Here is a 17,301-nt window from a genome sequence, read left to right as displayed (position 1 = left end):
ACTCCCTTTAAAACATCCCGACTCCTGAGATCGGTAATAAGATCCATCACACTGGAGCATCTCAAACAAAAGCGTCACGTGTCGCCGACTTTAACTGGTGTTAACACCCTGCGACGCCTTTCAAGTTGAGCCGCGACGCAGACCGACCAGGTACAGTTCCAGAATTTACAATGATATTAGCTCTCTACGGCAGAAAACCACACAAACAAGAATCCTTGTTCGAAAATAGATTCCCCCCGATTCCCTGCGGGGCACCCGCCGCCTCTGGCTACAAAGCAGTAATTATCCTGTACTACAGCAATCAATAAAACCTTTTGCCCCCCTGAACCTGCTATTCCCTGACTTTGTTCTCCGCGCGGAAGATTTCCAAGTCATATTGATCACCTACTAAATTTTTTCTCAAGTTCCTTAAAAGGAGCCACGAAGACATTCTTAAATTAGCATAACTTGTTATTGTTTGAGCGGGCTTCGGATCACTCAGGCACATTAATGCTTCCCCCCCTTGACTGGGTGTTCCCATTTTTCATCGGGAATTTGTCATTTTAAGTGTCTCTCTGTCTTGCCTAATAGCGCAAAGTCAGTAGGATACAAATTTGATGGTGTTTCCGAAACTGTGGCTGCTGCCACATTTTTCAGCCAAGCGAGGAGGAAGAATTGATTGATAAACTATGCCCTGTCTCTCTCTCTCTCTCTCTCTCTCTCTTTCTCTCAAGCAACAGCATGCATTTCTACCAAATGAACCCATTAGCTCCAAGAGTGTTAAAATTCAGCACCCTGGAACTTGTCTCCAGAACGATTCACTAGAGAATCTATTATATAAAGTGAAACCATCGTAGTACAGCCTTTCCAAGGGCATTTAACTGCTAACGCGTCAAACTTTAAGAGCGAGTCATAAAGGAGATGAGAAAGGACGGCGAGGGGGCGAGGGAGGCACCCTCCCGAGGGTGTGTGGGCACAACCACGGGGCCTCTGTGTGCAGAGCGGGGCGGGCAGAAAGACCTCTCGTCCCCTAAACAGCACTGACGCCTTCCCAACATTCCATCAGCGCGAAGCATCCATCGCGACTGGTTTGCTTCATGAGCCGACAGAGACCACGGGGAAATTAAATAATCGTGCATTACACCGTTATCTTTTCACCTCGGCAGCTGTCTTAATTCAAAGCAAAGGGAATAGTATTCAGTCTTAAAAAAGAAGGAACCTATCTTACACCACTCACAAAAATTCACTCGAAATGAGCTACAGACCTAAGTGTAAGACCAAAAACCATAAAACTCCTAGAAGAAAACAGAGGGGTGCAGGGTGTGGGGGGAGCACCTGGACATCAATCTTAGCGGGGTTTTGGTTTTTTTGGGGGGATAGGATGCCTAAAGCACAAGCAATAAAACAAAAAATAAACAAGTGAGACTACGTGAAGCTACAAAGCTTCTGCACAGCAAAAGAAACCATCATCAAAATGAAAAGATAACTTGGGGCGCTTGGGCGGCTCGATGGGTTAAGCGTCCGACTCTTGGGTTTCGGCTCAGGTCGTGAACACGTGGTTTGTGAGTTTAAGCCCCACGTCGGGCTCTGCGCTGATGGTGCAGAGCCTGCTTGGGATTCTCTCTCTCCCTGTCCTTCTGCCCCTTCCCCTCTCTCTCTCTCTCTCTCTCTCTCTCTCCCTCTCTCTCTCTCGGTCTCTCTCTCAAAAAGAAATAAATAAACTTAAAAAACTTTTTTAAAAAATGAAAAGATAACCTACGGAATGGGGAAAAATATTTGCAGCCACATACTGATAAGGGGTTAATATCCAGAATACATATAGAACCCATACAAGTCAATAGCCGAAAACAATCCAATTTAAACATGGGCAGAAGCGTCACTGGTTTCCCTTCATGCGTTTGGTGAAGGGGACTGGAGGTACGAGCTTCCAGTTATGACGTGAATACACCGCGGGGATGAAAAATACAGCCAATGAGACCGTCACAGCGTTGCATGGGGACAGATGTTAGCCACACTTGTGGGGAGCAGAGCACACGATACAGAGAAGGTGAATCACTTTGTTGCACACCCAAAACTGCTGTAAAGTCGCGTGTCCACTGTATTCAATTTAACAAGAAAGCAAGAAAAAGTGAGAAGCTCTGAACAGACATTTCTCCAAAGAGCGCATCCAGGTACACGAAAAGACGCTCGCCATCACTCATCATCAGGAAAACGCAAATCCAGACCGCAGGGAGGTGTCGCTTCACACGCGCAGGATGGCTATCGTCACAGAGACCAGAGAGAACATGCAGGCGAGGATGTGGAGAAGCGGGAGCCCCCGAGCACTGCTGGTGGGAATGCCAACCGGTGCAGCCGCGGTGGAAAACAGTACAGAAGTTGGTCAAAAACTTAGAACTAGAACTACCCTGTGACCCAGCAATCCCATGACTGGGAGTCTATCCAAAGGAAACAAAAACACTATGCCAAAGAGAGCTCTGCGCCCCATGTTCATCGCAGCATTATTTACAACAGCCAAGACATTAAAACCACCTACATGTTTATGGGCAGATGAACAGATAAAGAAAATGTGGGGGGCGCCTGGGTGGCCCAGTGGGTGAAGCGTCTGACTTCAGCTCAGGTCATGATCTCACGGTTCGTGGGTTCAAGTTCCACGTCAGGCTCTGTGCTGATGGCTCAGAGCCTGGAGCCTGCTTCAGATTCTGTGTCTCCCTCTCTCTCTGCCCCTCCCCTGTTCATTCTCCCTCTCTCTCTGTCTTTTTCTCTCTCTCTCTGTCTCTCAAAAATAAATAAAACATTTTAAAAAAGGCAATGACAGTGGTTGCACAGCCTTGTGACCACATCAAAAATCAGTGAACCGCACACTTAAAGGGATGAATCTTACAGTATGTGGATCGTGACTCAGGTTTTCTTCAACTATCGATGTGGGGGAGGGGCACACTCACAAATGTCATCGCCTCTAAGGGCGCCAGGGGCTCTGTGAGCAAAGACGGGGTTTGACCCTGGTTACCTGAGGAAGTGACCGGTGAGCTAACCGCTGGGGGAGGAAGGGGTAACGTGGGCAGAGGAGCAGAAAGAGGTCCACGGGGGAGAAGAGACGCAAAGGGCCCGTCTCTCTTTCTTCCAAGGCAGTAAGGAGCCACGAGTCAGCTGAGGCCCGGGCAGTGCAGTCGGTCCTTACAAATGTCACGGAAATGCAACTCAAACTCCACGTGTCTACTATGACTGCCTGTTAGCAGGCTCTCAATTAGGCACAACCCAGACCATTCCCACCAATCGGAAGAACGATCTATCGGAACTCGGAACAGAAGACAGTATCGAAAAGTTCCGGGAAAAAGCCACCGCCCATAACGGTGGACAAGAAGAAGCTCGGAATTCAACTCTAACACGTTACGTGTCGGTTCGAAGTGAAAACATCAAGTCGGAATTGTAACAGGCAGGCAGTCCTACGGACACGTTCCAGGCGCCTGAGGATCAGCGCAGAAAGTCTTCAAGCGTCACCCTGTCATCAAACACGGAAAACAAGGTGTTGAGGTTCAAGTATTTGGTAACGCAGCTTTTCTCATGTACACGATCGCATGGGCTCCTTCCGTGCCTGCATGACACGCGGGGTTTTCTCCAACTCTGCACCACGGCCAGTTTGAGCCCGCGATTCCCTGTGTGGGAACCGTCCTGTCCAAGCAAGGGTGTCTGTCTGCCAGCACCCGGCCTTCCCACCCGATGTCAGCAGCATCCCCTACCCCCTGTCGTAACCAAAACAGGCGTTGCCAAAAGTCCCCTGGGGGGGTACAGTCACCCCAGTGGAGCACCCCGTCTTCCAGCAACGAAATGGATCTCAACTACACAAGCTCTGGCCATTCCCTCGAGAGTAATGTCATTTCTCCACATGAGTTTGGTTTTCTACGTGCCTCACACCCTGACGGTCTCCCTGCAAGAAGGCAGGTTAAACCTTCTAGAGAAGCCTGTTCCAGATGCTCGATGCCACTGTTCAAAACGCTCCGTCTCTAAGGCGGAAGAAAAGCCACACAACCCGAAGAGGAAACAAGACGTCAGTCATGGGCGTCCCTCAGCCTCCCTTTCCCACCCCCAACACCCGTGTGACGGTCAGGCTCCAAAGCTTTAAGTCTGCGGAAGGCCACGGTCGGCTGGGCGGACGTCCAAAAACGCACCCAGGTCCCCCCTCACTCTGGAGCCCCTCCAGCCACTGAAACTCAAGACACGGCGCGTCAAGCACCAGACCTCCCTCCTACGTCGGTTTTCGAATCTCTGCCAGGCTTGTCTACAAGCGTCACGGACGGCGATCGCTCAGGGACCAAAAGGCTTCGGGACGCGGGCCAGCTTGGCGTCCGGATGCTGGAGCTTACCATCCGGGGGCATCAAGGCCTTGTTATTCTGCGTGCACCACCCCACCGGGTGGAGGTCCGCTATCACCACATCACACCAGAAGTCGGCCCGGCGGTCCTCGCCGTAGCCGCAGTAGCGCAGAAGCAGCAGCTGGCCGCAGGTGGTGATGACGGTGGCCACCCAGTACGTGTCCGGGTTGTTCTTATTGGCCACTTCTAATTTCATCCCCGGCTGGAAGTTGCTCTGAAGGCTGATCTCCACCTGCAGGAAAGAGAAGCACAGGGACGACATCACTATGCCTGACACATCCGGAAGATTACAAGAGCTGCTAAGACAACGGCACGTAAGGGGCACCCGGGGGGCTCAGTTGGTTAAGCGTCCGAATCTGGATTTCAGCTCAGGTCAGGATCTCACGGTCTGTGGGTTCAAGCCCCGCACTGGGCTCTGTGCTGACGGTGCGGAGCCTGCTTGGGACTCTCTCTCTCCCTCTCTCTCTGTTCCTCCCCAACTTGTGCGCTCGCGCTCTCTCTCTCTCTATCTCTCTCTCTCTCCCCACCCCAAATAACTTAAAAAAAAAACACACAGCACTTAAAAACAACATTCCTGGGATGCCTGGGTGGTTCAGTCGGTTAAGCGTCCAACTTCAGCTCAGGTCACGATCTCATGATTCACGAGTTCGAGCCCCGCATCGGGCTCTGTGCCGACAGCTCAGAGCCTGGAGCCTGCTTCGGATTCTGTGTCTCCCTCTCTCTCTGCCCCTCCCCCGCTTGTGCTCTCTCTGTCTCTCTCAAAAATAAAAAATAAAAATAAAAACAACATTCCTATTGGCTTAGAACAGCGCTAAGAGGAATAGAACCGGACGTTACGCTTTCTAGTAACCATGTTAAAAAAGCAAGATAAAACAGATGAAATTAATTTAATAACAGATTTTACTCGACCCAACATATTCCCAAACATCATCATTTCAAGATGTAATCCACAGACCTATTCATGACTTGTTCTACATTCTTCCTTCCCAAGGAAGCCTGCGAAATCTGGTGTGTGTTCTACCTCGACAGCATCTGTCCGGATGGTACACGTCTCAAGGGCTCAGGAGCTCCGTGTGGCTAACGGCCACTGCGGGGATAGCACAGCCTTAGAGAATGGGTCTCCTTTCTTTTCTTTTAATTAACGGTTACAGTCCATTAGGATCTACCAGCCCTCCCCTGAAAAGAAAGCTTTGGAGCCTGGTGGGCCATACGTTCGAAAGGTAACAAACACATCTGATATCCGTGAGTAGCAGCTGCTTAAGAGATGATGGAATTATCCATAGCTTGTCCACGGGTCCACGCCACTTTTCCTTTAAACCCTGCACACGTGCATCCAGGAGAGTACACTGGGGTTAAAGGGGAGGTGGGAGAAATGACAGGATTAAAGAGAACAGAGTGGCTCCGTGGGGGGGGATATTGGTAACTTCCTGGTCCAGAAAGGAAGGAAAGGTTTGTGGGACAGTACCTCTTTCCTACACCACCTGAAGGGATCTAGCGGAGTCATTCTAGAATCTGAAGGGGCAAAACAGCCAAAAGCAAGAACAGGCTGGAAATGTGCCCCCAGTTTGCTCACCACACTCGGGCTAAGAAGTCTTTGCCCCGGAGAGCCCAGAGAGAAGGAAAAAAAAAAAAATGTGTCTTGGAATTAAATTTTCATTTCCAGCAAAGAAACTGTAATGCCTCAGAACTCCAGTCCTGGAAATTCAGTCTTCCCCTTGCTAATGGCATATGACCAAAAATCTCACCCATAAGCAAAAATCTGGTAAAACCTCGATCTTTTACTTCCTGGGACTTCCCCTTGGCTGGGCACGCTATTTGCATTGCTCAAAGAATATTACTGCGAAAATGATTTTTTGGTTTGATACAAATGTGCCCTGGATATTTACAGGGGATTTCCTCTGACTTCACTCCTCTGCCCCCAAATGGCTAGAAGACTTTTAGGTGTCCTGTCAAAATAAAAATATCATTTCCAACTAAGAGAATACACAGCCATTACATCTCCTGAGATACTATTACTCTTCACATGTACTTGCCTAGTTTGCTGGCTCTTTACTCGCATCAATCAATCTTTCCTGTCTCGGGCCGTGTCTACTCGGGCTGTTTAGGGCACAGAACAAGGATAAGGTACACGCTGAGCTCCCCCTCCCCAGGCCCAGCCCCCCGTTATCAGAAGAGATAACGTACAAGGATAAGGCCCATCTTCCCCACAGCTCTCTGCGAAAAGCAAACAGACATGTGTCCGTATCTCCTCCTGATTTCTAAGAAATCCTGGCTCAATTTCCCTTTTCTTCCCCAAGGTTCAGCATCTTCCTGCAGATGCCCCTCCCACCCTCCAAATGCAGAAAGAGAAGGCGTGTCACATACATGTTTGAACGACGTGTGAGGAGCCGCGCTGGCTCCCGTTTCTTCCAGATACTCTCCCCAGTTAAAGCCAATTTCCTCCAGGCTTGAACCTTCTTCTGTTGAAAAGACAAAAAAATAAATAAATACATACAGTCAGAATATCAATACCAGAGCGACGACTGGAATGGCACCGGCCCTCAGTGAAAAGCAGGAAATCCGTGATGCAGGAGACAAGCAAATTCAACAGGTTAGGAGAACACTATTACATGCACAGCATCGTGTGCTGACTGCAGAATGTTGACTAAGAAAAGGAAACACTGGAGAAATTCTACGTGAGCTACCCCGGCAAAATCCAGGGTAAAATTAAGTGCGCTCTCAGGCAAACAAAATGAGATTTGTTTCGGGGCACAGTTGCCGCGTGTTAGTGTATTCACTTGGAATTAGCCACTGTCACTGTGGGCACTTCATGCTTCCGGGAGGTCGGAGGACCAGGTAAAGGAAACCACTGGGCATTGAGGAGGCACCTTAATGTACAGATGAACACCTCTGAGCACTGGTCACTTACCACAGCTGGAGGTTACAAAACGACAGCACAGATTGTTGGTGTTGTAAGGGACCTTATTAGGAAGCACGAGCCCGGACGTGATTCCAAGGAAAACACTATTTGAGGTCCAGAAGGATCGCTCCAAGATGTGAGGTCACCTAGCAAGTTAGTGACAGAAGCCGACCAGCTGTCAATCAAACAATTCTCCAGACATTGAAGACTGTGCATAAGATACAATCTCTATCGTCAAAAGGCACCAGATAACTCCTCTCGAAGCACAGGTAACGACATTATGGCGTAGTTTCAAATGGAAAGAACTAATAAGCTGTAAACGTTACTTTCACCTATCTGCAGGGCTATCTTAAGGAACACAGAGCAGTCGGGGGTACCCACACATGCAGATAGGCAAGAGCTTCAAAAGTTTAGATTCTCTTTTCTTGCAATACTGAGCAACGGGTGTGGATGTTCAGCCTGTGTGTCTTCTACAGGCAAGAAGCCGATGTCACTGGCCAAGAATAAACACTGCTTTTGGTCACGTTGCTGATGGAGAAGCGGTATATCCGGGCAGGTAGGCCAGCCGGATCGACAACAAGGGACTCTAAGAAAGGAAGCCTTGTTCTTGCGGGCTATTGCTGCCTTTCTTTCCACGAGAGGTTTCTTCCGTTGTCAGTAGGAAAAGTCATTTTCTTGGGAGGCTCTGCGGCGTCTCAGAAATCGACAGAAGGTAATTTTTGTAAAGCCGGATGACGCGAGGCTAAACGCAGTTACCTCGCGTTTTGTCTTCTAAATCAAAGTTGCTTAAGCACGGCCTCCGCAGATCCTACCCCCGTCAAGTGGCTTGCAATTAAACGTCCGAGAAAAACAAAAGCCATCTGAAGAGCAAACCTTTTTCCCTTGTCGTTCTCCCAACATTCTGCTGCATCCAGGGACTTAAGTCCTTCCACTGGAAACACGCTCCCCGGAAAAAGTCAGCGGGTCCTCTAGCCGCCAGCCAACGAGAGACACTCTGAGACACAGTTATGTTCTGGAAAGTACCTCGGGGCGGGGGGTGGCGGGGGTCACCCAGTGGGTGGTCTGACCCACAGTTCTTCTCTCCCAAAGGCCGCAAGCTTCGATCACCAAGTCTGTTTCCTGAGGCACCAGCCAAAGGCATCCCCGCACAGCACTTACGTGCTCAGGGGGGCTGGCGAGGTGCCTGTTTGGCGGCTAACTTGCTGCACCCCCTACTTGTCCAGCTTAAGCTCAGCCCACGCCACCGGCAGGCCTCGCCCGCTCCAGCTGTGGGTCATGCACGGAGCCCCACAGAGACACCACACGGTCACGGCGGTGTCCTAAGAGCCACGCTGTCCTGGGCTGGCAGCTCTCTGCTCGTTGCTCTGCAGGCATCACCGCATTTCGTCCTTCCAAGAACCCTGACAGACGCTTACTACCATCCCCACCTCACGGAAGAGAAGTCGGGAGCCCCGCAAGGCGAGGGAGCCACCGGGACCACGCACCTGTCTGGCCGCAGAGGCCGGAGTCCTGCCCAGGCTGTCTGCTTTCGAGCCGGAACGCCTCCCAGGCGCCTTCCTGGTCACCCTTCCACCCGGTCTCACGTGGGGCACGTCCACTCCACCACCACGACCCGTTCCTCCTCCGGGAGGGTCCAAGGTGCACTCCAGGGCCGGCTTCTGTGTTGGCGAGCATTAGAACATTCCAGAGCCAAGCCAGGAGGCGGGAAGACGCAGGTGACCCGGCAAGGCGGGAGGCAGCAGCCAGGCTCAGCAAGGACAGAGGGCGCAGAGCCCCTGGAGTCCTTCTGCAGGAGGACACAGCGAGGGGAAGACGTGGGCATAAAACTCAGTCTTGGGCCTTCAGAGACGGGGCCCCCAGGAGCTGCCCGCCGCAGCCGGTGCCTGGGCCTACAGAGCTCCGATGGGCCCCATCACCGCGCCTGGAAGGACCTGGGGACTCGGTCACTTGGAATCAGCCGTGAGGGCGAGACCGTGGGTCACATTTCTCAGCTTTGGGGCGGCTCCCCGCAATGCTTCCTGCTTCAGACAGCTCCCACCTAGGCTGCGAACATCCTACCCCACATTTTGTTCTCGCCGAACCTTAATTCATCACAAACCGTGTTTCTCTTCCCGCAATACACAGGCCGTAGATGCTTTCATGCTCCCTCGGGTGCTCGTTCAAGTTCCTAAGAGATGGAGACGTCCCCCCTGTGACTCCCAAGTGAGCCCCTGAGAACATGCTTCAGGGGCGTCTGGGTGGCTCAGCCGGCTGGGCGTCCAACTCACCGCTCGTGAGTTCAAGCCCCACAGCGGGTTCTGGGCTGACAGTGCAGAGCCTGCTTCAGATCCTCTGTCCCATCTCCCTCTCTCTCTCTGCCCCTCCCCCCATTCACTCTCTCTCTCTCTCTCTCTCTCTCTCTCTCAAAAATAATACACTTGGGGGAAAAAAAAAAAGAACACCACTTCGGAGAGTTGATGCCTCCTGCAGTCCAGAAAAAATACTTTAAATTTTTTTTTACTTTTTTTAACGTTCACTCATTTTTGGTAGAGAGAGACAGAGCATGAGCGGGGGAGGGGCAGAGAGAGAGGGAGACGCAGAATCCGAAGCAGGCTCCAGGCTCCGAGCTGTCAGCTCAGAGCTCAACGGGGGGCTGGAACGCACGAACTGTGAGATCCTGACCTGAACCGAAGTCAGACACTCAACCGACTGAACCACCCAGGCGCCCCCAGAGAAAATACTTTTAAAAAGAACCCAGAAGTCAGATCTGGAATGGGATTTTAAAAAATAAAGCTTTTATGGGGCCCCTGGGTGGCTCAGTCGGTTGAGCGGCCGACTTCGGCTCAGGTCATGATCTCACGGTCCGTGAGTTCAAGCCCCGCGTCGGGCTCTGTGCTGACAGCTCAGAGCCTGGAGCCTGTTTCGGATTCTGTGTCTCCCTCTCTCTGACCCTCCCCCGTTCACGCTCTGTCTCTCTCTGTCTCAAAAATAAATAAACGTTAAAAAAAAAAAATTTTTTTTAAAAATAAAATAAAATAAAGCTTTTATGTCCCGCACTGGTAGTTTTGACAATAAAATCGCACAGCAAACTTAGGGTCCCCTACAAGAAGTCTTTCCCAGTCTGTGACTCCTGGCACATCCCCCCGGCACACACATCCCCAACAGCCGATTCTCTAAAGACGTTTCAATGAGCAACAGATAAACACACACGCTGTTTATGAGCGGAGGTCTCATAAACCCAGAGCAAATATTTACAGCTGATTCATAAACCTCTTAAGCCTGTAAACATTTTATCAGGGAAACCCTGACAACCTCCCTCCTCTGCGAAGGCACCAGTGGGAAGCATTTTTCCCCACGATGTCATGAAAACAGACCATGAAACGCCACCAAGGAAATTTCACAACTTAAAAGAAAACAGGCATATGCTCATTAGCGGCCATCCAGTTCTGCAAAACAGAAGGCTACTTACGCGACCAACATATTTATTTCATAACAGACAGAAAAGGAACACTAATCGTTGAGGTGCAAGCCACTTGAGGGTGAAAAATGGAATGAACGAACGGCTCACACACCTTTTTTGAGGTAATCAAGTCCTGGGTTTTGATTTCACTGTCTGAAATAAGGCTGCCTTTGCAAGGCTGACTATTAAAAGTCCCTGACTGCTAACTACCCAAATAAAGGAGCATCGGCAGGTTTGAAGTGAATAAAATCTTAACAGAACACGTTCTCATGTGCTAGGTGTTATTCATAAATAAGGGAAGAGAAAGGAAGGCATTAAGTCTTTGCTATTTCACCTGCCAAGTCTGGTCACACCATCACAAGGTGTAAAAAATAGTTCCACAGAGTACGTTAAATAGACACACAGGACGAACGAAACTCGGCTGGCCAACACCAATCCGAGGGCTGAGTTCACGGCTGCAGGACGACCCCAGGGAAGCGGGGACAGTCACTGAGCACAGAGGTCCTCACCCCCGTCTGACCACCCAGGCGGCCAGAGAGATTTTTTTCAGAAGAAAGAAAACACATAAAAATTATCCAATCACCCAGCTTGGTTGGGAAGGACAGTAACTATTCTAGAGAGAGGGGTTTTTTGGTCTTTTCTTTGTTTTAATTTTTTTAATATTCATTGATTTTTGAGAAAGAGAGAGACAGAGTGTGAGTGAGGGAGGAGCAGAGAGAGCGGGAGACACAGAATCCGAAGCAGGCTCCAGGCTCTGAGCCATCAGCACAGAGCCCAATATGGGGTTTGAACCCACAAATGGTGAGATCATGACCTGAGCCAAAGTCGGACACTTCACCGACTGAGCCACGCAGGCACTCCGCTTTTTTGTTGTTGTTTTTTTTTTAACAGGGAACATTATTGAGTCACACAGCACCTGTTCCCAGCACCAAGCGTAAGAGAGCTCTATTTTTCTAATAAGAATGTTGAAAAGCCTGTGGGACTCCACTCAGTGTGTTCCTAACACCAAAAAAAAAAAAAAAAAAAAAAAAAAAAAAGCCAGCCCACATTTCCAGCCTAATTCTCTTTACTCTGAGGCCTGCCCGTTCTAAATGCACAACACCACTTTATCTACAGACCTCATCAGGAAATTACATTTGGCCAGCCTGGAAAACTAACGTCAAGGGGTCTATTTATCACCACGCCAGCACAATGCTCTGCTTGCTTGTATCACGGCAGAAGCCTAGAGTTCCAGAAATCCAATTCTGGTCCACGACCTTCTCTATGCAGCCCGTGCCGATGCCGTCCGTTCCGTCCGCTGGCGAGGCCCTTCGGTTCACCTCCCTGCGCTCATCCCGCTGACGTCCTCAGTGTTCCTGAAAGGAGGAGGACTTTTACACTGTGCCTGTTTCATTTACAGGACTCGAGTGCCGGTCAGAGTATTGTTTGGAGCTTTCCTTAGGAAAAGAGGCAAGTGGAAGATGACAAAGCTGTTCGTGAGATTCAGAGTCCACTGGTTGGCGCTCGAGTTCTCAGTTCAGAGGGATGGACCGTCCGGACGAGGAATGGACCGTCCGGACGAGGAATGGCATCCACTCGGCGTCGGGCGTGCAAACACGAAATCAAAACCCCCAGGAGCAGCCGGCGGAGGCTTCTGTGGTTCGGCCCCATCGCGCGGGCAGAGAGGAGCTGTGGGCACCTACGGGTAGTCACGTGCTGGGGAGGTACAGGCATGTGTCACATCACACGTGGGGAGAGGGGCCAGCAGACAAGAAGCTGGGTGGTGCCGGCGCCCCAGAAAGGGTGTGTGCGCGTGGAGAGGGGGTACGCACGTCACATTTATGTACCAAGAGTGACTTCCCCCTGCACGGAAGTGCAGGGACAGCCCAGTGTCACCGAGCACCGTATCTGGAGCCTCAGGATGCCTGCGGTGAAATCCAGGCTCCAACACAAGGGCCAAGTGACTTCTCCCTGTGGTCCAGTGGCCTCCTCTCTAAAACGGGGATACTGAAAGCAGCTCTTTCGCTGGGTCATGGAAGGGTAAACGGAGTCAACGTACAGAAGGACCTGAAGTGAGTGCCTGCCATACAGTTCGAACTCAGGATCACGTCCCCAGCTGTCCCAGGTCAACGTAGAACCAGCTGAGGAGCATTGAACGAGCCTTCTCCTGTTCTTCTGATCCGTAAGTCTCGTCTGAAACGCCTCTGGGCAGAAGAGCCTTGTCACCAAAATGATGTGCTGTCCCTAGTGTGTCACGCCCGAACCAGATACCCTCCAACTAGGCCACCACCGAAACTGTCTTAGGTATCAACAGCTCAGAGGAGCCCCACTTGAGAAAATCCGCTTCCGGACGACTCATACCGGAGTAGGCTCTGAGCAGTCGAAGTGTGAGTTTCTTCCCCAAGTCGGCCTCTGCTCGCCACAGAGAGTTCTATTAGACGTTGCTTTAAACTGATTTCTCCCCCCAAAAAAAAAGAATCAGCACATGCAAAAAATAAAAAAAAATAAATACGTAAACTGATTTCTCCTTTAGGGGTCCACCTTTGTGGCACCACCTGTAAGTCTCCCCCATGCATAAGAGCTTATGGGAACCCCAAGGAGAAAGGACAGATCAGCCAGATACGAGGGGAAAAAAAAACTCTGGGACCACAATCTGCAAATGCTAACATAATTCAGAGCCACTCAGAACTCCTACTTTTTTTTTTAAGTTTAGGTATTTATTTTGAGAGGGAGAGAGTGTGCATGAGCAGGGGAGGGGCAGAGAGAGAGACAGAGGAGGAGAGAGAATCCCAAGCAGGCTTCATGCTGTCAGCGCACAGCCCGACATGGGGCCTGAACTCACGAAACCGTGAGCTCATGACCTGAGCCAAGGTCAAGAGTCGGGACGCTTAACCAAATGTGCCACCCAGGCGCCCCAGAGCTACTGTTCGTTTTAAACATCTTGACGTCTTATACAAATCAGGCCGCATATGGCACACGAGCAAGGAAGCCCCCATGCAGTGAGTGCTGTGTGACGGGCTCGGCCCAAGCACACCGCGGCCAATGACAGAACGAATCTCGCGCTTCCCTTTCATGGAATCACCCCGAAGGAAACGTAGGATGAGTAATTTTCCTGACACCGTGTTATTATTACCGCAGGGTTTCAAAATCTACTTCAGCTAGAGAGATCTACTGCAGCTACAAGAAAATGAAAAGCTAACACACGGTTGGTTTTTAAACAGTTTTGAAAACACACCTTTAGAAATGATGCGGGAACAGACATCAGATGTGCATCCAACGAAGTCACGGTGAAAGCCCAGGGAACCGTAAGTGGAAAAGTAACCCCTTTCAGGAAACCTAAGACAGACTTTTCTACAAAGCGTATTTGTACTTAAAGAACATCAAGCCTATAGGACGGAGTTTCCTCAGGAAGGAATTTCCATACTTCCGCTGTGGGACAAGGACTCAACTATGCCTCTGGAAGTTTCCTCACTCTGGCTTTCATAGAGAAAAATCACAAGGGATGGGGGTGGAGGACTGGGCTGATTCTGAAGGAGACGCTAACATCTTTCAACATATTTAGGCAATAATCTCAGGGGGGTTCCAGATTTTTGGCAGATAAAGATACAACTTGAGAAATGTAACGTAATCAATTCGATGATACCAAGCAATCTGTAATTCTGTCATTGACCGCAGTCATCAAAACATGGAGATGAACTTCGTGACTTTTCTGGATAACGGTCAAATCTCCCACTGAATTCAGGATCAACATTTTGTACATGAATTCACCACGGCAAACGTTCGGGATCCAGACAGCTGAGTTGCCCTTATTTAAGCTGCTGTAATGCAAATACAGCAATCCTTTGAAAAAAAAACCAAAAAACAAAAAACCACTAGTGTCTTTTTAAAACGGATTCCTGTGTAAGTATTTAGAAAAACATGCTTTCTAATAAATTCACTGATTAAATATTAAAATTCAATCAAAGACTGGCTTGGTGTGCTTTGGTTTTAGTTTCCTTTTTTTTTTTTAATTTTATTTTTTTAATTTTCAAAATTTACATCCATGGGGCACCCGGGTGGCTCAGTCGGTGAAGCGCCCGACTTCGGCTCAGTTCACGATCTCACGGTTCATGGGTTCGAGCCCCACGTCAGGCTCTGTGCTGACAGCTCAGAGCCTGGAGCCTGTTTCAGATTCTGTGTCTCCCTGTCTCTCTGCCCCTCCCCCACTCGCGCTCGGTCTCCCTCTGTCTCAAAAATAAACAAACATTAAAAAAAAATTTTTTTTTAATTTACATCCAAATTAGTTAGCATCTAGTGCAACAGTGATTTCAGGAGTAGATTCCTTGGGGCCCCTTACCCATGTAGCCCATCCCCCCTCCCCCAACCCCCTCCGGTAACCCTCAGTTTGTTCTCCGTATTTATGAGTCTCTTTTGTTTTGTCCCCCTGGTTTTAGTTTCCTTAAAGGGAGGCAGACCTCACCACGCACTCACGTGACCTAAGTTCTTTTCCCATTAAGGAGTTCTCGGAGAGACATGCTGAGGTTCTGGAGAGGGGAGAGAAGGCGGGGACCCCCAGAGCTGGGGCGGACCCGCTCTCCTGCCTCTCTGGGCACGTAGGAGACAAGGATGGCTTTCTCACCTCCCTTGCAGTGGTGCCCACACGTGACAGGTTCCGGTCCAGAGGTTCTGAGCGAAAGTGAGCCGCGTCTTCTGAGTCGGAGCATTTCACTGTTGACTCGGGAGCCCCCAGCCCCACCTCCCCCGGAACAAAAACCACCACCCGCACGTGGCGCACCGTAAGACCGTGTGAATGAGTCAGCGAGGGAATGCCCGCTACCTCGCCTGAAATGGCATGAATGTAACGTCGACATTTACGGGGTTACCCACTGAGATTCTGAAGGGATCCGTCACTCCGGTGTCACCTGCACCTCTCTGTCCAGCATCGGGAATACTGATTCTGCACTAACTTTCAAGAGGCCGCAGGCTGACGAACAGGACAGCAAATCCTAGCAACGGGCAACGTGAGAGACCTAGGAACGTCTGCCCTGCTGTGCCCCGAACATCTTCGGGGAGACACGGGTCACTAAATCGAAGGGGTCAGACAGATCCAGAAAAGAAACTCCTACCTGAGTCGAGCCCTCCATTACCGTTCGCTGAGCTCTGCTGTCTCTCCAAGGGCGAAGACAGTGGGTCTGGCATGTCGGAAACTGACAAACCGCTCTCCATGCCTAACGAGTAAGGGTCCCTCTTCTCTTAACGCATCCTGCAGGAAGGATCACCTAAGGGCAACCAACAAAGGAAAAAAAAAAAAATCAGAGGCCCTTGATTATCCTCGGTTTATAGAGGCTCCAAAAATAACAGTATCTGATCAGTGCTGTTGCCCTGTCATTATAACACGCAGGCTCAACGGAATGTTGATGATAGAAAATACCAGAAATAAAGACTGAGGAGTACGCGTCCACACACAGGTCCCAGCTTAGTGAAACCCACCGGTTTTCCGTAGGGCACGATCGTCACTGAGACGAACACGCTTCTCACCAACACCATCTACGCGGGGAGCCCCAATCGACCTCGGCACGGCTGGCAAGACGGTCCGCCACCCACCCCTGTGCTCCCCTCTCGCGAGGCCGTGAAGCGGCAAACCTCCGAGACGTCTGCTGTGTCCCAAGCACGGAACTTCCAAACCCACTTAAAGTGCCCACGTTCGCAAATGCGCTTTTTGACCGATTAGACTTTGCCTCCAAGAGCACGGCTCGCCTTCACTTACTCGCATGCCGCGACGACAGGTGGGAAACCAGGGAGAACTACAGGCGCCTCTCGCAGAACCTACAGCGGAGCTCATTTCCGTTACGCCCCATGGAAGAGCCAGACACGACACCCCTCGGGGTCGGCCACCGGCCCCGCTGACGGTCAGACACAGCCGTGTGAGGCTTCTAAATCTTTCACTCACTCAGCATCTGCTTTTACCTCACGGCTAGACGGAAGTTCAAATCGGCAAAAGGGCAAGGATGGATGAAGAAAAGGATAGCGCCCCTGTACCTATAAGCAGACTATTTTGTCACTCCCACACAGTAAAATGCCTTTTAAGGATACCACACGCACACACACACACACACACACACGCGCGCGCGCACACGAATACACGCATCCCTGTTGGTGCTCTTCGGTTTACCTTCCTGGAACATTATTTTGAGGTTTTGTCAAAATTACAGGTCCAGGAAAGGGTACCAGCCATCTGTGCAAAGGCGGGGAAAAGGCAGAAAGCTCTCACAGGAGGAGACGGGAAACACACCAGGTACGTGGTGCTGGAATTGAATCTCGCTGTATTTTATTATCCACCTGTTTGTATAAAATACTACACCAGACACCGTGAGGGGAGGGGACTCCAGAGCCACCTCTCAATCAAAACACAAAGAAAAGAAAATACCTAGCATAGAGTAGGAACCTAAAAACTGTCTAGGCTGGGTCTCAAGTGGCAATCTGTGCATCTTGCTAGTGCAAAGGTAAGGACACGAATAGGAAATGAAATGACAAATTACCAGGCAAATGTAAACCACTAGGAGATTATCTCTTACTCGTTCCACACTCTCCGAGCAAGGGTGCTTATCATATTTTCTGGAGCAAAATGAGAGGGGACGTGGTCTGAGGGGCAGACG

At 50.3% G+C, this 17,301-nt stretch overlaps 1 protein-coding gene across 7 annotated transcripts in view; it reads right to left on the bottom strand.

Annotated features, from left to right (window-relative positions):
• The window catches only part of SFMBT2 (Scm like with four mbt domains 2), a 229,688-nt gene that overhangs the window by 188,612 nt on the left and 23,775 nt on the right, over nucleotides 1-17,301 (bottom strand). For all 7 annotated transcript variants that reach the window (XM_040451499.1, XM_040451497.1, XM_040451500.1 and 4 more), the window contains exons 2-4: nucleotides 15,772-15,924; nucleotides 6,714-6,808; nucleotides 4,341-4,581 (exon numbers count right to left, since the gene is read on the bottom strand). In XM_040451499.1, the coding sequence (XP_040307433.1) occupies nucleotides 4,341-4,581; nucleotides 6,714-6,808; nucleotides 15,772-15,871 (436 nt within the window). In that variant the 5' untranslated portion in view covers nucleotides 15,872-15,924. The remainder of the gene's footprint in view (nucleotides 1-4,340; nucleotides 4,582-6,713; nucleotides 6,809-15,771; nucleotides 15,925-17,301) is intronic.

The sequence above is a fragment of the Herpailurus yagouaroundi genome, unplaced genomic scaffold (assembly GCF_014898765.1).
Source record: "Herpailurus yagouaroundi ecotype Mexico unplaced genomic scaffold, PumYag 203, whole genome shotgun sequence".
NCBI lineage: Eukaryota > Metazoa > Chordata > Mammalia > Carnivora > Felidae > Herpailurus > Herpailurus yagouaroundi.
Note: the sequence above shows the minus strand (reverse complement) of the source record. Positions and strands in the feature narration are given on the sequence as shown.